The sequence below is a fragment of the Heloderma suspectum genome, chromosome 3 (genome assembly GCF_057233095.1).
Source record: "Heloderma suspectum isolate Gila_16-S chromosome 3, 16-S_ref, whole genome shotgun sequence".
Classification (NCBI taxonomy): Eukaryota; Metazoa; Chordata; class Lepidosauria; order Squamata; family Helodermatidae; genus Heloderma; species Heloderma suspectum.
In genome coordinates, this window is record NC_139460.1 from 211,810,850 (window position 1) to 211,832,867 (window position 22,018).

At 41.8% G+C, this 22,018-nt stretch overlaps 1 protein-coding gene across 1 annotated transcript in view; it reads right to left on the minus strand.

The window, feature by feature from the left end:
* Positions 1 to 2,347: 2,347 nt before the first annotated feature.
* Positions 2,348 to 22,018, minus strand: part of RUFY2 (RUN and FYVE domain containing 2) — a 44,104-nt gene continuing 24,433 nt past the window's right edge. The window contains exons 13-18 of the mRNA XM_084845413.1: positions 19,820 to 19,939; positions 17,487 to 17,616; positions 13,494 to 13,588; positions 8,132 to 8,180; positions 6,164 to 6,241; positions 2,348 to 5,739 (exon numbers count right to left, since the gene is read on the minus strand). Coding sequence (XP_084701539.1) covers positions 5,596 to 5,739; positions 6,164 to 6,241; positions 8,132 to 8,180; positions 13,494 to 13,588; positions 17,487 to 17,616; positions 19,820 to 19,939 — 616 coding nt within the window. The 3' untranslated portion in view covers positions 2,348 to 5,595. The remainder of the gene's footprint in view (positions 5,740 to 6,163; positions 6,242 to 8,131; positions 8,181 to 13,493; positions 13,589 to 17,486; positions 17,617 to 19,819; positions 19,940 to 22,018) is intronic.

Sequence of the window (22,018 nt, forward strand, 5' to 3'; positions counted from 1 at the left end):
GTCTTATTGTGGGAGATAGCAAAAGAGACTTCATTCTAGGAAGTGTGTTGTGTCAATTTATCTAAGAGGTATGTAAAGTGAGAGGAAAACTAACATTTAAAAGGTTGAATTCTTTCCTGCTTTGCTTTAAATGACGGCACTTGAAATCACCTTTTTAGGACTGATGGACCGATACACAAAATTGGACTTAGGGTGAAGTGTATATATTTGGTGGCAGCTGTGTGGGCGACAGGAGCAAAGTGCTCAGGGCTTTTGAGAGGTCTCCATACTACCCTTATACTGATAAATCACCACTAACACAGACCCTGTCATCCCTGACTCAGATGACAAAAGATCTAATGGATATTCACTCCCAAACCTGGCATTGGAGCTTTGGGTTCACCCTACACTTCACTGGAAGGCAGGGGCAAAGACTGAGGGCGTTCCTCCCCTTCTAGCACTAGGACAAGACATTTAGCCCTGCCTTCTACAGAAGAGTCAGTTAACCCTTTCCTACCTGCTCTACCCCCTTGAGGACTGAGAAACTTGACATCTGGTCACAAAGGACTTAATTTGTGAATAAAACACTGGTTTTAGCTATTGGAAGCAGGTACAGCACCTGGAGTTACTGGATTAGCCATTCACTTTAGAGGCATATTCTGAACCTTGACAGCTGGGGTGGGAAATGTGTGGCCCTTCAAGATGTTTTGGCCTACATATAGTTAGCATAGCCAATAGTGAGGGATGATAGGAGTTGTAGGCCAAAACATCTAGAGGGCCACAAGTTTCCCTCCCCTGCTCTACAGCAGCCTTTCCTAATGGTTGGCCATTCTGACTGATGGGAGCGATCATCCAAAACATCTGGAGGGCACCAGGCTTGGGAAGGCTGCTCTAGATGCGTTTACTCTGTGTATAAACCTTCAGATGTTCATGTTTTTCTAGAAGCCAAAGCAAGTGCGGGAGAAAGTAGGCCTGAGGAGGGATCATGATCTGTGTGTTTTGGCCTGTCTCTCCCACCTATCTTCCATTTCTTTTTAACCAGGAAGAACTTGCGAGGGCATAGGATTCCCAGGAAGGCTAGTGTAACTCAGGAGCCCTTCTCGTTAGTGGCTGCTGGGCTGTGATCCCTTACTATTGAGGGAAAAGCAGCCTACATATGCTGACTACATTTCTGCTAGGTCTAAGCCCTGCTCCTGAAAAGTGAATAAAGAGCAAAAGGAAAATAAAAAAGATAAGAGAGTGGAAAAGGAGAGGAGAAAGGGGAGCTTGGCTACAAAGATGAGTAAAGATAAAAGAATGGTAAAGGTTAGAAAGTAGAGAAGGACAAAGAGAAAATGTGGAAGAGCCATCTATTTTTCTCTTAATTTTAGGCATGAATAAGACACCTGGATTTTTGCATCTTGAGCTACAGGACAGTACGGGGAATATAGCACTTTTCCTTAAGCAAGGGCCTAGCATAAAGTGTGCTAGGGAGGTTCTAGGGAATTATTTTGAGATGGATATATGCAGGTTGGCCTTGTCAATGTTGCAAAGGGCAGCAGGGAAACAAGTTGTGTGTCTTTAACTCAGAAGTGGGACTAATAATCAAGATGTTAACTGGTGTGCATGTTAAAGCAAGAACTTGCTCTTTATAGTCTATGTATAGAAGTCCACTGTATAAATCTTTGTTGGTTCATCACTTTTCTGAGTGTCTATCAAATACTTATGACAGGGTTGAAGTACTTACACTGGTTATACAAAATCCAGATCAGGGGTTCCAGGCAGGGTAGACTTATCTGGCATCAGTTTCAAGTCTGTTTCTAGGTAGCCAGAGAACAAATGCAAGGGTACTGCAGCTTAAGCAGCATCAATGAACGGCAATAAAATGCAGTGCAATCCTTTACATATTTGGAAGTAAGCCCCACTGAGTTCAGTGGGATTTATTCCCAGACCAGGTAAGTGTGCAAAGTACTGCAGCCTAAAGGTGGTGAAGACAAGACATGAGTTGTAATATGAAATAGCAACTACGTAGATGGGTGGAAGACACTTCCCACAGCATTAACAGGTATAGCACTGACATGGCAAGTAACCACATCTGACCATCCCATATGGAGTCTCCTTTGTAAACCTTACTGGTGGTGTAGAGCCTGGTTACACAGAACCAGCATACCTGCTGCAAAGTTATTTATCAACCCTAATGGCTGAAAAATTAAGTATTGTCTAAAGTAATGCAAACATGCATCTGAATCATTGGGTTGTTTGCTCTTAACTAGCGGTTATTCTGTGTCTACCAGCTGCACTTAGAGTAACACACAAGATTAATAATTGACTCCATTACATATTTCCAAGGCATGCTGAAAATGGTCAAATATTTATTTTTCCCAAAGCATAAGATTACAAACATTTGTATTGAAAGTTACAAAAAATTGCATGTTAAACATTAGATGTGCATTAGTAAATTTAAAATCTTGGCACACGTGCACCATAGAACCTGAAAGCCTGTTTTTAGATAATAAAATTTCTAGATGCAGGAATGGATTATGAAGCTTTGTTGAAAAATGATTCCAGCCCATCTCCATTTCTACTACTGACACACACACCCTAGCTGACTCTGTAGTGCCTGAAGCAAAAGAGGAGCTGATTATGGTGACTTAATAAAACTGTCCATTTAGATTACAGTCCTACAGTGAGTACTTACTACACCATCTGCCATGTTAGTGCTGGCTGTAGGTGGAAGAAAATGGGTCTTTGTAATGTCAGCAAATCACAGCAGAACTGGTTTAACAAATGCCAAAGTATTATTTAATACCTTTGACTATTGGGTCTGTCATGAACTATTGCCACATACAGTAAAAAGTGGTAACAGTTGTACAGCCGACTAGTGTTTGCTCTGAACTTGTCATTTTGATAGCACAGAAGGGATTCCAACCTGGCATGTACTACCAGGGATTGTAGACACCAATCTCTTATTGGACTTTAGGCACTCTGCTTTACAAACACTGCAACCAACTAGTTATAGGACAATGCATTGCTACAGGTGTGATCTTGGAAATTAAATACCTGCAGAATTTGCAGGTGTGTACTTCTCAAGCAGCAAGAATTGAGCCAGGTCCTATCTGAAACTACATATAAACACCCCAGCAATAATTGCCAGCAGCAGAAAATGCATGATATTTATCATTCCAGAGGTGGCAGGAGGAGACGATGAAAAAGTGTTATGCTTGTGGAAAAATGCATATGTTTCAACTACTAAATATACTATAAGTCATCTGGAAATCAGAATTGCTTCAAATGTGTTTAAGATTAAGTATATTTGTGAGCATTTTATCTAATAGTTATTGGCTTCCATCTCTGGAACATGTTAAGATGCTAGTGAAGTTCCCTTTTTGAATAGTGCATGTGAAATGGACGTTAGTTCTCTCCTGTACCTTGTTATATGGTGGCCTAAGTTGAGAAATGAGGAAGTGGCTAATTGTAACTATTTGCAGCTTTGTGGTTCTTTTAGATCGCTCCCTGTTCCTGATGGGAGTTGAGAGTAGGTCAAGGTCTATTTTAAAGACTATCGCCACTGTAGTAGCTGCTCTATTATTATTATTTATTATATTTCTATATTGCTCCATAGCCGAAGCTCTCTAGGCAGTTTACAAAAGTTAGGGTACTACACAGACCATGCACAGAGTGCCTGTGCTTTTAACAGCTATACGACAAGCAGAAATTCAACAGGTGATGTTTTTGGTACCATAGAGGGCACTGTTTCATCTGCTGAATTTCCTCTTGTCATGTTGTTAAAGGTGCAGAAGCCCTACTAAAGAAGCCCAACTCATCAGGTATTTTGTATACCTCAGAGTTCTCATAAGGCAAGAAAGGGCTCTTTGCTGATTTAAAAAATCTGTGGTACTTGTGTGCTGTGGACACTAGAAACTTGTTTAGCAGCTCAGCAATACTGCCACCAGCACCACTTCTGCTTACTACGTACAGTCCACCTTTTCAGACAACTATGAAAACTACTGGATTAGGTAGTGTGATTTTGTGTAGAGATTCTATCTCGAAAATGAGACAAAATATCAAATTGTATAAAAGCTGAGTTAAATGAGAGAAAATAACTTTTTTCTAATCTTTCTGAATTAGACATACAAGCTAAATAAAATGGCACAAATAATCCCATCCTGGCATGTTTTAATATATGTAGTACAAGGGTTTACTATTCTTTGCAATCTTAACAAATCAATTCTTGTTTCAGAAATGATGTTCATGGAAATTGGTGATTTGCTTGTAATGTAGGTTTTCAAATATGCAATGTCTCTTTAAAAAGAGTATGTATATGAGATCATCTGTATGAAAGCAATATAGTAACAAAAATGTTCAATTAACCTTCTTTCCAAAATGAGTACTTAAAGCAAATTTTATTTTGTAAGTATTCTTAGGAATTAGGCTTTAGAAATTTGTTTTACTGTATACACTGTAGTGCTTCTATTATCTGAACTTCAGTAATACAAATCTCTTAATTACCCCAATTTTTCTGTAAACCTCACTTCCACACACCCCAACCCCAGGCAGCCTGACAGAAATATACACAAAACTCTGATGTACGTGATTGTGTAAGTCGTTTCTCAGGCCATTTAGTTTGATACCTACTTGTGATGGATGTAGAAAGAAAAGGCACCCATCAAGTTAGCCATTGTCCTTTAACCCTCTGTAGAACTGTTTAAAAGATTTTATAACTACTGCATATTGTGGGGAGGAACTAGATTCCAACTGGATATGAGTGCAGGGCACCCTTCTCTCAAATTCCAAACAAGTTCCCTCACCCGAGGCTCAGAACAGAAACATTCCACATTTTCCATGATCACCCCTCTCACCTGGCCTTTCTTGTGCCAATTCCTCTCCCATAGCCCAGTGCACATTATATAAGTCAGATAGTTTTTCTGAGATGGTGTATTGGGAGGTCTCCCAGACCTGGCTGACCTCTATCCAAGGTGGAACCCCAACTGATGAGAATCATCAATCTCCCCATCAAGTGCAAGCACCTCTGTCCTGCATCAGTCCCCAATACCTTCTTGCTCTAGCTAAGCTATCACACATATACAAACTGCTGCACTAACAGACTAGAATCTTGGTCTTGGGCTGCTAGATCTTGACATCAGGGGAAGGAGGAGGGGAGGAGAATAGAAGGAATATAAAGCTGCACAGGGTATTGAACCTCATTTCACAACCCTTGAAGCTCTATCCAACTCCTCTCTGACTTCTAAGCATGTCTGGCCACTGCCAACCTGTTCCCAAAGTAAGAACCTTTTAAAAATAAGGTGAAGATGCAAATTCTGCACTAGGTCACTTGTATGATAAAATGGTCACTTGTACGATAAAATGGCAGATGTATAGAATACGGAACGTTCCTGCCTGTATCCTTAAAGATGGATTATTAAACGTGTTGCACAAGCAGATACAAATCAATCACTGCATTAGCACAACCTCACAAAACATGACATCATGCTGGCATTGCAGGAATATCAATGCCACAAAGATTTAGAAGTGGGTGTTCATATAATTTTGACGATACAAAACTATCGGCCAGTGTTGCAGGACTAGGTATAGCAACGCTAGTAGAGAAGTGTCATTTTATAAATCTGTAGATGACTCTTATGGCACATTGGAAGAACACCTCTGTATGAGCAGTGCATGACAGGAATCACAGACTCGTACAGGCTTTGGCGAAGATGGCAAAGGCAGTTCATTGTCAGAGCAGGCATTACAGAAAATTTCACCACAGTTCCTACAGTGATGCTAAATCAAGACAAAAAAAAAAAGACAGGCAATTTTGAAATCAACACAAATTGTGAACTAAACAATGGATAATTAGCTCTAAATTAAATACTTGCATATATCTATTTTTGTCTATAACATTATAGTATCAAATCAACATTTTGCACCTGGCAATAATAACAACATGCAATAATTTGTTGCAATATATAGAGCAAAACATAACTTGAACCAAATGATTTGTGAAAATGTCCATATCATTGTTTATGGGTCTTAAATATACAAATAATATTGATTTATGAACTAATTGTGATTTATGAAGTTTACTTCTTTTTGCATAAATAGAAATATGGGTAATAAGCATTCTAAATATGGTATTGGATACCTGGCCAACTTTATCATCAGTATTAGTGAAGGGAAACTAATACAGCTTTTTATTTAATCTCACCTTCCTTTTGGAAAGAGAAAACTCCTTTTCACATAATTTGCAGTGGGTAGCTTCTTTGTCCTTTAGCCAGACCTGCCCCTAGTGGGGAGAAAATGTGTTGTCTGAACAGTTACAGATGCAGAATTATTATCTAATCTGAAATGTTAGTTGCCATTCAGCCTATACAAATGGACAACATTCCTAGCGACAAGAGACAATTCATGCCAGTACATCTTTCAATGGCATTCTAACTCCTTACCCTCAAGAAACCTCACATCAATGCATCTGCTGCCAATTCTCTGCACATAGCAGAGTATCCTGAGGTGCACAGTATCAGAGTGTACAGTGTTAAGTCACTGAGAAGTGCACCCTAGAACACACAATGTGGATGTTCATTGTAGGGAAAGACTGGTAAGGGTGAATAAGCTGTCTTGCAGGCAACTTGTCTGCCCCAGTTGATCTTTCTGTCATGGAGCCCCTGCTCAAAAGCAAGTCCCACTGAGTCAATGGGGCATATTCCCAGTAAGTGGATATAGGATTGCAGCCTAGATTAACAAGACAAATAAAGAGTAGAAAGTTGGGAAACACAAATGATGATCAAAATCACAGAAAAAGCTGATGGCAAAGCAGAATAAAACTAGGATTTGGGAAAATGTGTCCCTTTAGCCTCTTTACAATATTCTTGAGTATGAAAATCTCCCTGTATCTTAACATAGCTATAAAGTCATCTCACAATTACAGAGCACACCTTGGCAGTTAAAACAAAAGTTTCCAAACCTAGAAGAGAATTGCTGGAGATGTTAGCATTATACGAGAAACCTTTTCCCATAGATGGTGGCAGTAACCTATGGTGCAGAAATTCTGGCTGGGTATATTGGAAGCAATAAAAACTTTAGCTGTTAATCAGCTGAAAGATCAAACAGAAATTCTACACTAAGGCATCTAGCTTGTATCAGAGATAGTTTCAAGACTGGAACAATCATTTATTAACAGTAGTGAAAAATATTGATTGCTTGAGTCTAGAAGAAGGAGGAGGTCCTGACTATGGCTTTCTAAAATATGGGAGATTCTAAAATTACTCCAGCAACATACTATATACACTTTAAAGAGTGAATGGTCAGGATAGTGGACTGCTAGGAAGGAGGAAGTTTGTATATCATTCTTACGGGCTTAATCAAGACCATTTTTTAGATCTGAGAGTTGATATTCATAAGAAAATCAGAGTGAATTCCACTTGAACTTACACACTGATGTGTGTTCTGTTGATATTTGAATTATGTGGAATAATGTAGAGTTGAATTTTAATTTTGTGGTTTAAAAACCCAATGAAAAAGACTATTACTAGAAGTCAAATAAGGGCACAATCCTACAACTGCTAGACAGTGTCTAGACAGCCACAGGATTTTTCAGTTTATGGGAACTGAGCTCGGAGCTGGTGCTCTGAGCTCGGTTCCCAGAAATCCGACTCCCCACCCCCTCCCCCGCTGCCTCGTAGGAGGCACAGTTTGCCCCTGGCCCTGCACTCATAAGAGCAATGTGGAGCCGCCCAAAAGGGGGCATTACTGGGGGCAGGGAAGGGACCATGGAAGCACTGGTATGATGCTTCCTATGCACTGTCTGCCCCTGCTCCCCCACGGTGCCCCAGTTAGACAGCCAAAATCAGCTGTCTAGCCACAAATGCAGGGTGGCCAGAGCACGGAGGAGAAGATCCCCTCTGCACTCTGCCCGCCCTGCAGTGGATAATCAGTCGCCTCTTGAGTTTGGAGATGGCTGACTATTCCCATAGGATTGCACCCTAACACAGTGACAGAATAGACTGGATTGCTTCAGATGTAACAATCAATTATGGTTTATTGTTAACATTTAAGCTAGACTTTAAAATTTAAGCCACCCCTGAGTGTATGGGTTAGAGTGGAGTATACAGTAAATAACATTTTGAATTAATAGAAGAATCCATCCAGAACATCCCCTCCTTCCCACCTTACTAACCTGTAATGTTTTGTTTGCTTCTTTTATATCTTCTATTTTAAGCTTTGATCTAAAGAGGAGATACAATTTGGAAATCAAGTGTGAATAATGATAAACAAGGGGGCAAATACACCAGTTCTTTCAGAGAATCATGACTGGGTTTAATGGATATAGCAGCTCACTTTTCCTTCAACCCAACACTGAACTTATTCAACACACATTAACACACCTTGCCATTATTGCCATCTTGCCCAAGTTTTCCCATCTACCTTCTCTCCTGCCCCCAAGCATCTCACCAAAAGGAAGAATGGCTTAAAGGGTAGAGAAAAGCTTCCAAAAGGTCTCGACACACTGACCAAGACAACATGTTACAGCAGCATACAAACAATTCTCACACCTGGACCCCAAAAAAACATTTCTGGAATTGGATTCCATTGTTACTAATGAAGCAAGCCACAGCTCATTCTTATATCCAGATACAGGTGTCAATTGTGAAGCTATCATGAAAAGTGCATCCCCATATGAGCCCCAGAGCTGTTCACTATCTGCAGGTCAGGCCCCGCTCCATGTCACTTGAGGACACCTACGATGAAAAGCAGAGCCTCCACAGCAGTAGATAGAAGGCTCTGGTATGATTCTGCTCAAAAAGTCCAGAGCTGCTGTTTTTCAGTGGCTTTTGGAAAAGCAGCAAAACTCATTACTTTTGGAAGGGCTATGGTAGCTGAATTTTAAAATCTTTTTACACTGTTGCTGTCAAATTTGTCATTTTATTGTTTGGTTGTTACATGTTTCGTTTTATTTGACTTGTACAGTTTTATTTAGCGTAAGCTGCCGAGCTCAGCACAGGGAGCATGTAAACATTTTAAAAAAATAAATACATATCCAAATGTTTATCCTAATATCTAAGTGTTTAAAAAGTGGGTATATCCATGATACAGCAGAAAGCTATAAAAAGCAGACTTCTGTGCAAACAGGCTGAGTTAGTATATGTCCAAATAAATTAAAATGCCAATCGAGGGATGGGGATCCTCCAGCCCAGGGGGCAAATTTGGCCTGCCAGGCCAGCCCATCTGCCCCACAAGGCCTTGGTGGAGGCCCTCCCCCAAGGCATCAGCCCCTCAGAACAGAGAGGGAGCAGGAGTGGCTGAGTCACCTCGCTCCTCTTTTGCCTTCTGCATTTGGGAAAGGTGACAGAGTGAAGCAGGCTATGCATTCAGCTGGCACTTCAAGGCACTGCCTGAGTCTGCTTTGCTCCTCTTTCACCTTCCCCATGGGGCAAATGCAAAGGAGGAGCAATATTGCTGCGGATTCAGCTGGTGCTTTGAGATGCCAGCTGAGTCCTCTTTGCTCCTCCCTAGAGAAAGCCCAACCAGAAAAAAGCCAGCTCTATGACTGAGGCACTCATCCAGCTGGTGCCTTGGCCTGGGAGCTGGCTTGCCTCTGCCCAGAATTTTTCTGGCTAGGAAAAGCCCAGGCAAAGGAAAGCAAGCTCCCCAGCTGGCACTTCGGCTGGGGACCTGATGACATCAGGGGCGGGCCCCCACCAAACATCATCCAGCCCATGGGGGTGCAACCCAGACCCAAAGTGGTTCCCTACCTGTTTTAGAATGACAACTGTGTTAATCTGGCCCTGCCAAGCCCAAAGAACCATTGGATTCTGCAACCCCATGAGCAGCCAGAATGAACTAAAATGGATGACAATTGTGGAGAAGTCCTGCCCTGTGCAACCTTTGTGGAGATTGAGAAGCTTTGTGAACCAAATTACTTTTGAGAAGACAAAGGAATCCCCTTTGTGAGAAACCCTGGCATGTGGAGACAAAGGAAGCAGAAAGGCTTAGTTGAATAATGAGTACTCGTTAACCGATAAGAAAGGCCTTTTTCGTGATTTAGCAGCTGGTGAAGCCCTAATAAGCTGGCAGCAATGTGCAACAATGGCACTTGTTTATGAGACAACGTTGAACTGGAATGTGCTTACAAGTCAAGTGGAAAATGGAGGAAAAGTTGCAGGAACACAGACAATGTTTTTTACCCGAGAAAATTGGGAAAACAAAAAGGGTAGATTTTTTTTAAAAAAATCAATCAAAGTTGATTATACAGTCACAGACATGTTAAAAAAAGTTTGATCCAATCTCTGATCAATTTAAAATGCCCAGGAAGTAGACTGGTAGTAGGGTTCCATGTTTCCACTGTTCCTGGAGGCCTGACCAAGGAGAAGAGGGTACAGACCAGTCAGTCTGACATCAATCCCTGGGAAAATTCTGGAGCAGATTATAAAGCAAGCCATCTGTAAGCACCTTGAAAACAATGCAGTGATTACTCAAAGCCAACATGGATTTGTCAAAAACAAATCCTGCCAGATGAATCTGATCTCATTTTTTGATCAAGTAAGCTCTCTTGTGGACCGTGGGAATGCTGTGGACATAATATACCTCGACTTCAGCAAAGCTTTCGACGAAGTGCCCCATGATATCCTGATGAGCAAACTAGCTCAAAGTGGGCTAGATGAAACAACAATCTGGTAGATCCACAGTTGGCTACAGAATCGGACTCAAAGAGCGCTTATCGATGGGACCTTCTCAAACTGGGGAGAGGTAACGAGTGGGGTACCGCAGGGCTCAGTCCTGGGCCCAGTACTCTTCAACATTTTTATTAATGACTTGGAGGAGGAGGTGCAAGGAATGCTGATCAAATCTGCAGATGACACAAAATTGGGTGGGATAGCTACTACTTTGGAAGACAGAAACAAAATTCAAAGTGATCTTGATAGACTGGAGCGCTGGGCAGAAAACAACAGAATGACATTTAATAGGGATAAATGCCAAATTCTGCACCTAGGAAAAAGAAACCAAATGCACAGTTACAAGATGGGGGATACATGGCTCAACAACACTACAAGCGAGAAGGATCTTGGAATTGTTGTTGATCACAAGCTGAGTATGAGCCAACAATGTGATGTGGCTGCGAAAAAGGCAAATGCCATTTTGGGCTGCATTAATAGAAGCATAGCTTCCAAATCCTGGGAAGTACTAGTTCCCCTCTACTCAGCACTGGTTAGGCCTCATCTGGAGTACTGTGTCCAGTTCTGGGCACCACACTTTAAGAAGGATGCAGACAAACTGAAGATGGTTCAGAGGAGGGCAACGAAGATGGTCAGGGGACTGGAAACAAAGCCCTATGAGGAGAGACTGACAGAGCTGGGCATGTTTAGCCTTGAGAAGAGAAGGCTGAGGGGAGATAGGATAGTGCTCTTCAAGTACTTGAAAGGTTGTCACAGAGAAGAAGGCCAGGATCTCTTCTCGATCATCCCAGAGTGCAGGACACGGAAGAATGGGCTCAAGTTACAGGAAGCCAGATTCCGGCTGAACATCAGGAAAAACTTCCTGACTGTTACAGCAAGACGACAATGGAACCAATGACCTAGGGAGGTGGTGGGCTCTCCCACACTGGAGGCATTCAAGAACAGGCTGGACAGCCATGTCAGGGATGCTCTGACTTGGATTCCTGCATTGAGCAGGTGGTTGGACTCGATGGCCTTATAGGCCCCTTCCAACCCTACTATTCTATGATTCTATAAAGGAACAACTAGACCCTGGTAGCTATGAATTACTTTCAAGCTTTTAAAAAGTCTTGTAGCACCTTAAAGACCAACACCTTTATTATGGCATAAGCTTTTGTGGACTGGAATACACTTTATCAGAAGATGCTATAAAACTTAGAATACCTTACTCTTTAGTTGGGTATTTCCTTTAGAGGAAAATTAGGATGAAACATGCAAAAGCACCTGGCTATGTTTTCATCTATGTTCCCTGTTGTTTTATCATTAGTATTATTATGTGTTTAATTCTTTATTGCTTTATTATCTCTGTTCTTGCACTGAATATAATCTCGTTCTTTTCTGGTCATATTTTTCTGGAATTCTTAGGGAGCAATCCTATGGCTGTTAGACAGCAGCTAGATGGCCATAGGATATGTTGTTTTCCAGGAACTGACCTTGGAGCCCACGCTCCGAGGTCGGTTCCAAGAGAACCGGCCACCCCCCATTTCCGCGCTGCCGGTTCCTGGAAAACAGCATATCCTATGGCCATCTAGCTGCTGTCTAGATGGCCATCCTCCACGCTTGCAAGAGGAGCGTGGAACGGCCAGAAAGGGGCGTGGCTGAGGGCGTTCCAGGGTGGGGAGAGCGTAACTGCTTGAACGACCTATGTGTCATACAACAGCCTCCTTCCCCGCTCCGTCTTCCCATGACTAGCCATCCGCAATCAGCTGTCTAGCCAAAAAAGCAGGGCAGGAGAAGCATGGAGGGAATGATCCCCTCTGTGTTTTTCCTGCCCTGCTTTGGACAGGCAGTTGCTCCGAGTTTGAAGGCGGCCGCCTATCTAGATAGGATTGCTCCCTTAATTACTTTAAACCTTACAATAATGATTTGGAACTCAGAATTGCTTAAGAACTGAAAATGTAGGACTTGATTTTTACTGTATTATGTATTAGTCACTTTGTTTTATTAGTTAGGTTATTACTGAGTTCAACGGGACTTACTCTTGGTAACTGTGTATAGGATTAGGTTTTCCCCGTCATTTAGTTTTAGTCTTATTTAATCTTTATTCCTCTACTGTTTCTGTATTACATATTGTGTATCAATAAACCATTTAATTCATTTTGGTAACGATTTTGAGTCTGTGGTCTTTTCTGCTGGTTCAGTTTTACCCACCAAGGTGCAATTTTTAACTCAAGTTAGCAGACTGCTTATAGTGAAACAGGCATGTTAAAATTTGAATGCTTTTATCTTGAAGTAGAAGTCCAGATACTGAGTCCAGGTACTCATAGAACTCGTTAGATCTGTTCTGAAAAGTGATGATGCCTTCTTATGCACCCTAAAAACCTACCTTTCAACCTCCTTTACATGTACCTCTAGCACAGAGGTGGGCAACCTGTGGCCCACCAGGTCTCTTCGCCTACAACTCCTGTCAGCCCTAGGCAGCATAGCCAATGGGGAGGAAGATTATGGGAGTTGTAGTTCAAAACATTCGGAGGGCCACAAGTTGCCCACCTCTGCTCTAGCAGCACACTTGCTTCGACAGCTGCTCCCACACCAGAAGGGATATGTATAAAGTCTTCTTCCCACGTGGCTCTTCTGAGGGCCTGGTTACTATACCTTGCAAGCACCGCACCTCCCTAGGCTGGTTGTCAGCAGCATGGTATGTTTACCATGCCCTCGGGGGGAAGCGTTTGGTTGGAAGACTTTACACACTACAGGTAAACGTGAAGGGGATCTTGTTCTCAGCTTATAAAGTATTCTGACTCAAAGACCATGGCACTGTTTAAACATTGGGTTACAAGGATATTCATGCCCCTCCCCTGCGAAAAAAGAAAAGGGAAAATTTACTCGCTAAGTTTGCCAGCCAGTTCCTGGAGGGCTTCTTCTTGACCATGAGATAGATTTTTCAACTGCTTGTTTTTTTCATGTAATTTTAGGAATTCCTTTAAAAAACAAACAAACATTAGGTATGACAACATATATTAACACTGAGAGATTTTCACCAGGATGTAGATCTGGCACTTTGTAGGCTACAATACCCATCCAATGAAGTTGAAAACCCAGATCAACAAGGTCAGACAAGTAACCAGGAACAATCTACTACCCAGAGCCTGTGCAGCAGGGTGAAGTGACCCATTTCAGATGGCACCATGGGATTGGGGGGTAGATGAAGGCAGGAATCAGTGTCTGAATGCTTAAGGACTTTTTTAAAGTCTTGGCCCAGGAGCGGGGATGAAGAGGCACCATTTGGGCCTTGGTTCAGGCAACAAAATGTCTTGGACCAGGACTGCTACTACCGGACAGATTCAGAAGAGAAAGTGACAGAACACCACACTGTCATCTATAGCACCCTGCTAAAACCACTCCAATTGATCATCAACAGGATGCCCACCCGTGCTCTAGACCCTTATCTATATTAATCTGCCAACTGAGGATAACTCTTAATCAAATGCACGAAGTGGAGTCTAGTCCACAAAAGCTTAAGACAAAATAAATGTGTTTGTCTTTAAGGTGCTACAGGACTTAGCACCTTAACACAGCTACCCCTCTGGCCATTTTAATATTGAGAGAAAATCACATTTTATAGGAGTTACACATTATCTAGTGCTGGGTAACAAATCAGAAGGGACAAGAAAAGGAAAGCAGCACATCACTTCAGCACCATCTCAACATCCTCTCTGGCTTCCAACTTTGTATCAGTTACCAAAATAATTGCGGAATGTTAGCCATAGATTATGCATGTGAACAACTAAACCAAATATTCTTGTATGGCTGCATCTCACATTATGCTTTTCAAATACATACAATTTTCTTGTTTGGATGAGTAAACAAACTTCCTGACAGACCCATTTGTGCCGACTTGTGATCATCTGAGACACAAGAAGCATTAACAAGGAATGTGGAGAATTAAAGAATCTTTCAAAATCTTGTCCCTAACCATACTAGATAATCAGCAAAATAGCTGGAACAAGAATATGAGAGAAAATTAGTAAGAACATTAGAAGAGCTGTGCTGGATCGGACCAAAGGCCTACCTAGTCCAGCACAGGGTTTCTGGAAGAGTTGGAAAACTTTCCTATTTGGCCTGGATTTTAAAGCTGGGATTAACTTCTTGTTGAGTAATTTTAATCCAGCATTGTATTTTAAGAGTGCATACAGATGCGCGTTGAACAGCTGAACTGCAGAGGAAGCACACTCACATTGTTCTACAATCCTGGGGAAACTGATTCTGCCAGTTTGTAGCAGAAGCAGGCTGTACAGTGTGCTGATTGGCTGGTGTTTATTACATCACAAAACCACTTGTTCCCATCTCCAGAAGAGTTTTGCAGCTTAAATTTAATTTGTCTTAAAAAAAATAAAATAAACAAATGAAAATTTACACCAGGAGTGGGCAATTTCTGGGATCTGGCAGCCATTTTTGCCCCCTACCCCTGACACCCCCTTTTCAGGCCACACTCTAAGGGACACCTAGAAAAAAATCTCAATTAAAAAATGATCGTAAGCACCAGAGAACACAACAGGCCAAATTTAGCTTGTTTTGAAGCTAAATTTGACCAGTATAGCAACCTGAATATTAACATTGGACTATGGATGATACTGCAGTGAATTTCTCTCAGCAGAGCCCCCCAATTTGCAACAAGGTGTAACAACCGCAGGCTATACTATAGTATTACAATATGGTACTCTCTCAATTCAATCTGTAACATGGGGGTAATAATACTGAACGACATGGCAGGGCCGTTGTAGGCTGTTCTCCCAACATAAGCCCAACCTGCAGTAGGGGCATAATGCCACCAGGTAGCTCTTCAATGTTGTTTTAAGCCACTCTCTCAGCCTGACTCCTAATCTACAGTATTCAGTGGGAACTACACTTCATGGCTGTCATAAGCCACTTTTCTCCCAGCCACAGTGCCTTCCAACCTGCAGTATAGGCATAATGAACTGCATTTGCCTTGGTGGGACTAAAGAGCTAAAAACCTAAAAAAGCCACCCAGTTTTGCACTTAATGGCTGAGTTACAAAGAGCAGGAACTCCTTCCTGTTCTGTTACTTTTTGTTTAGTGGGGAGGGGAGAGACATCCTGGTGCCCAATCACAGCTACATTAAAAATGTTCGACTTCAGTGATTCCCATGGACAATTCTGCACATTTGAAAGTGATTTCTCAATGTAAACCAGGAAACGATCAATATAAAAGAGATGGGTTGCTCTTGTCCTTTTAGTATCTGTCTCTCAATCTCCTTCCCTTCCCTTTCTCAATGGGATTTGACAGATTCGATTCTAATCTGAGAGCGCTCAAGGGATGCTTTTACACACACGTCTGCCCTATTCCGCTTCCCCCACCTCGCTCACACAAGCCTTGCATCCAAAGGAAAGATCTGCAGCTGCGCTCTAGCCAAAGTGGAAACACCCCCAGATCTTATCACGCAACCCATCTGCGCTTGTTGCCTTTGCCTCCTCCTCAATACCTCTCCCCGCTCATCTCAGCTGCCAGGTGACTGGCACAGCTACTCCCCAGCCCCACCACACAGCCCAGTCTTGTCCGTCTCCATTTCTCTCCCAGGCGGCCTGGGCTGTCAGCTGATATGCGGCATTTTGAAGCTGCTTGGGCTGCAGTAGCCACATCTCGTCCTCCTGAGCAAACCCTTTCCAAGTCCCTTCTGCTGCCAGGGACTGCCAGTGGCTTCCCAGAGCACATGGAGGGTGTCACCAGTTGGCAACAAGAGCCGCAGCAGCCCAATATCATTCGACAGTTTGTGAGTTCCCCTGCTGACCCCCTATGCCTCCTCATAGGCTCACTACCAGGCAGCCACAGGCAGGTCAGGGGCTGGCAGCAGCGTCTGCCGTGGGCCCTCAGGAAGCGCCCCACGGTGCCAACCCCGACACTGGCCCTGCATGATGGCTTCCCTCTTTCTTCCTGTTTAAAAATGTATTTTGCCTGCCTATGTCAGCAGAAGTAGTAGAGCTCTTTACAGTGGCCACCTGCTGCCCCCATCCCCACAGAATGCCCTTGGAATGATGCTGCATCATGTAGCATCATTCCAGGATCATTTGGGGGTAGAGGAGAATGCGCAGCTGCTGGCTGAAGGCTGCCAAGAAGATCCCCCTTGATAGCATCGCCCAGGGGGAAATACATCTTTTAAAACAGTTTTTAAAAGGGGGAAAGGGAGAGGGGAACTGCCACTGCTCACCACCATAGTAAGGCCCCCACGAAGCGATTTGAAAATTTCCTCCTACCTCCAAATCTGCTCCCTCCAATAATTTTGCTGAAAGTTCTAATAATTAAACAATTAAAGCAATTAAAATACTTCCACCACAGATTAAGAATTACAAGCCTGGGAAAACAAAAAGGAACCAAAAAGGCATCAAAGCTGGCACCATGCAAGCTTCCCTTGGGAGAGCACTCCATAAGTGGGGTGCCACAACCGAGAATGCCCTCCCTCCAGTTGCCACCCACTTTACCTCAGACAACTGGGGGACTTGGAGGAGAGTTTCCAAGATGATCTGAGCATATAGGCAGGTTTGGCCATCTCCTGTAATGATCTCTTAAAACCAACCAAAACACTCTCCTAATGATGAACTGCAAAGAAACCTCCAGGTCCACGTTACTCTCCCCAGCTCCTCCATACAGCTTCACTGGATCATGGTCTATGGCTGCCTTCATCAGCATGGTGCCCTCCAGATGTTTTGGACCACAACTCCCATCATCCCTGACCATTAGCTCTGATGGCTGGTGCTGATACGAGTTATAGTCTAAAACATCTGGAGGGTACCACACTGGGAAAGGTTGGTCTACTGTTTTAAATAACATTGAATTTCTGAGAAATTTTGTTGCAGAATTTACTTTTTTAAGAGTAATGATTTGTTGGGTCTCTGTCCTCAAGGAAGATGATGTTTCTTTTTCCTTTTTAAGATCTTCTTCCATGGTTTGTCGCCATTCTCTTTCTATTTTCAAATCTGTTTCCAACTGACACCTTGAAATACAGAATATAAAGTAGTCACTCAAACCAGAATATTTTAAAACCAATTACGTTGTAGTTGTCCTGTTACAGTTGCATAAGCATCCCTCTACAAATTCCTTAGTAGAAAGCTTATAATGCAGTACTGAAAACCATTCACATACATCACAGTAAATATAGTTGATTTCTTAGTTTATTTCGTGACATGCGAACAGAACTATTGTCTAGTCTTAACAGTGTCTTCATTTTTTAGTCACCTCTCAAGACTAGGGTGCGGTGGGTGCTGGACTCAGCCCAGGCACTCCGTCTCCTTCTAGGATACTGTATATGTGGTTTAGAGTAATCTACAAACTGTATATGTGGTTTAGAGTAACCGACAAACACATACATAGTTTTTCTGCTTCCATAAAAATTAAATGGGTTGCCCTTGCGGGCGGCAAAAGGATTGTGTCTTTCAGGGTAAGGATCCCAAAAACATTAAACTAGTTCCTTGAGCTCAATACTTTTTTTTAAGCATCCTCCCACAATCTGTGACAAACGTAGGGGAGTTTCCAAAGCAATTTGTAATGTGGCATTGAGGTTATCGGTTCAAAGAAAAATATCCACTGGGTTATTGCAGATTCCTCACATGAGTCTAAGCAGGTATTTGGATTCCAGCTCAGAATTTCTGCACCTGCACAAAACTGCTGAACTGGGCAGATAAGTTTATGTTCAGGGTACTAATCTAATCTTTCCAACATGCGTTATCCATCTATTCTGTGGGAGCATGGCATCATTTTAAAATCTCTAATTTGTAATGTATATAAACCGTGGAATTTAACTTTTCAGGCTGACCCTTGACAGCAGACATAAAAAAACCCTTACACAAATAGTTTTGCAGACATTTCAGCCAAATTTCAGTGTATTTCAAAGTAGTAAAATCACTGAATCATAGAGTTTGAAGGGACCCTGAAGAACCTCTAGTCCAATCTCCTGCTCAATGCCGGCTCTGCAGTGTAAGATGCCACTACAGCATCCCTGACTAATGGCCATCCAGACTCTGCTTAAATATCTCCAGCAAAGGAGAACCCACCTCCTCCCAAGGCAGTTTGTTCCACTGCCAAACAGCCCTCACTGCTAGGATGTTTCTCCTAATGTTTAGCCAAAACCTGTTTTCATGCAACTTCTAACCATCTGTTTTAGTCCCTCCTGCTGGAGCAACAGAGAACATCTTCTGCATAACAGCTTTTCAGATATTTGAAGACCACTATCATCTCTCCCTTTAATCTTATTTTCTCCAGGATAAACATACCCGTCTCTTTCAACCGTTCCTCACCGGACTTGGTTTACAGACCCTTCACCATCCTGGTCGCTCTTCCCTGTATGCATGTGATGTCAGAAGAAGGGCACTTACATCTGCATTCCTGGATCAGTTTTAGGGTGCAATCCTATTGAGAAAGTCGGTAACCTCTGAAATCGGAGGCTACTGACTGTCCAATGCAGGGTGGATGAAGGAGATCCTCTCCTCCATACCTCGCCTGCCCTGCATTTGTGGCTAGATATGCGTTTTCACACATCTAGCTACGGCTTTGGGGAGGGAAGGGAAGGGGCCTGGAGATTGGATAGGGAGCTGTCTAAAACAGCTTCTGTGGTCTCCTCCCCATCCTGCCCCTGGAAATGCCCCGTTTTCGCCTTCTCCACGCTCTGTTTACGAGTGCGGAGACAGTGGTGGCGTGGAAAGAACTGCACTGGCTACAAGGGGAAGGAGGCTGGGAGCGCAGTTTCTGTGAACTGAGGTTGGATGACTTCAGTTCCCAGAAACCACAAAATCCTATGGCTATCTAGACAGCGACTAGCGGCCATAGGATTGCTCTCTTAGTTGGGGAAAACCATGCAACATTTTTTATCCCAATACTTTTCATTGGTTGAGACAATTAAATAGCCCATGGAAAAAAATCAATAGATCTCTTAGGGTATTTTATGTCCCAGGCCATTTTTGTTTCCAGGGAGAAAACTGGCAAGTGTCTGAAGCTTGGGGACATTGTTTTCTACTGTGCAAGTGGTAATGTCCTAGAATGCCTATGTTATAGGTCTACATCTGTGCAAAGCCTATAAGAAAAAGTGTACCTGGGTTAGGATTGTTCCACGATGGTTCAAGAAATTAATAATACATTTTGATTACATTAAACAGAAAAATGTTAAATGTATTCTAGCTTCTGCAAAAACATATTTTACTTACACTTTTTTCTCCTTTTGGGCAATTTCCTTCTGGAGACCTTCAGATTTATTCATATAATCTTGTTTAAATTTCTTGTCCTCACTCTCTGCTTCCATTTGAGCCTTCTCTGCTTGCTGCAATCTGGTGTAATTCAAATCAACTTTGGGTAAAACTGAAGCTAGAATTTGGGGTGCAAAGGGTGAAGAAGACAAATAAAAGAAAAAAATGGGGAAATAGAAACATTTCTAAATGAAAACAAAGTTTGGGGTAAACTCACAAACTCAAATGAGAGACCCAGACAATGCCAAGAAATCCAGATTATTTTTCTCACTATAATAGTAACAAAAACATCCATACCTTTCTCCAAATGTTTTTATTTGGTGTTTCTGATTAACAGATACCATCAATGCAGAGGCATACAGGTTTTATTATTCATATGTACAGAGTTTTGAATGTGCATTCTTGAGTTATTGTGGGTATGATATCTCTAAAAGAACAACACACCAAAGCCCAACTATCTATGCCTTAACTACTCAAATCCATCAACACTACAAAATGGAAAAAGCAGAGTACTGAATGGTCTGATAAAATTCAGAACACAAAGTGGAGTAGTGCAATCATGGCAGCAGAAATAGTGCTGCATTAAATCAACATGACACACGCCAAGGAATATCACTGTGTGCCTAATATAGTGTGCTTGGTATAAAACAGGGGTGGGCAACTTGAGGCCCTCCAGATGTTTTGGCCTACAACTCCCATCAGCCCTAGCCAGCATATCCAATGGTGAGAGGAGTTGTAGGCCAAAACCCATCCCTGGTATAAATGAAAATATGTAAATAATTTGTATAACCACTGGGTGGGGACCGGATGCACCCACATTTGTAAAGACTGCCCCTGCTTAATTTCAAGGCAGTTCCACATCTGCATTCCTTTATGCATGGAAAAAAGCCCCTTCCAAAGAAATGAATGGGGAAGCCTGCTCACACAGGTGTTCCACGCACAAATCAGAGCACTGCTAAATGGATTGATTATCTCCGTTCTATAACAAATTACTAAAAATAATATGATAAAAATAAAAGGCTAATTTCTGTCAGTCCCTCTTTCCTTCTCTCTTGCAGGAACTGAATGCTCTCTAATTTTATAAAGAACTTTCACTGCCTTACCATGCCCATTAATTAATTTAGATTTCATTACCTCTTCAGCCCAAAGGAAGGTGGATTTCAAATTCCATTCAATTTCTTTTAAAGACAAAAAAGCCAGATATGGACATAATTCAACAAGCACTACTGTTGTGCATCTTCCATTTATTACAACAGAGTTTGTGCAAATCTAAAGATACTAGGGAAGATATTCAAAATGACACTTTTCCAGCCTTTTTAAAAAGTGTTCTGTGTAATTCAAAGAACTATTACACTAACCTGCTAATACAGCTTATCCAATAAAAAAAAAATTATCTGAACTTTTCTGCAGGTACAAATTTCACCAAACATAACAAAAATCATGCTAGCTGATTTAAAATAAATGTCTATTTAAAACTTCAAAAGTAATAACTTTTCTTTAAGGGTACAATCCTATGCACATTTAGACAGGAAAAAAGTCCTACAACACCCAGCATGCTGGCTGGGGAATGCTGGGAATTGTAAGACTTTTTTCTGTCTAACCATGCATAGGATTGTAACCTAAAAGTTAATTCCAATTGGTAAATAATATGCTAATTTTAATGTCATTTCCGGGGAAAAAAAGTTTTAGATTTGTGTCAGAAACACTGACCCATTAAAATGCCAAAATGATTATGCTATATCTACAGTCTGGTCCACAACCCAATTAAGCATGGACAACTGGTTTAAATCCAAGCACCATGGCCTAAAAGCTAGTTTTTTAAAAATCCTACAACCTTTACTCCATTTTGTATTTCAAGAAGCATAACGTAGTTTTCAAAATGATATATCTTTAACAAGCTTGTACTGATGCTGTCCTTCATTGCTGGCACATTTCACCAAGGACATTGCAATAGTCCTAGTTTGTGTTAACAATTCTTTGTCACTTCAGATGTGCAATGGAAAAAATAAAAGACAAATAAAAGTAATAAAAACATTCAAAAATGTAAAAGTTAGGATAAAGGAGAAAAGAAAAAGAAAAAGAGGAAAAAGGATGTCAATAAAAGAATATTCATGCCACTAACACTTTAATACATAATTATGTTTTTTTGTTAAGTCGATT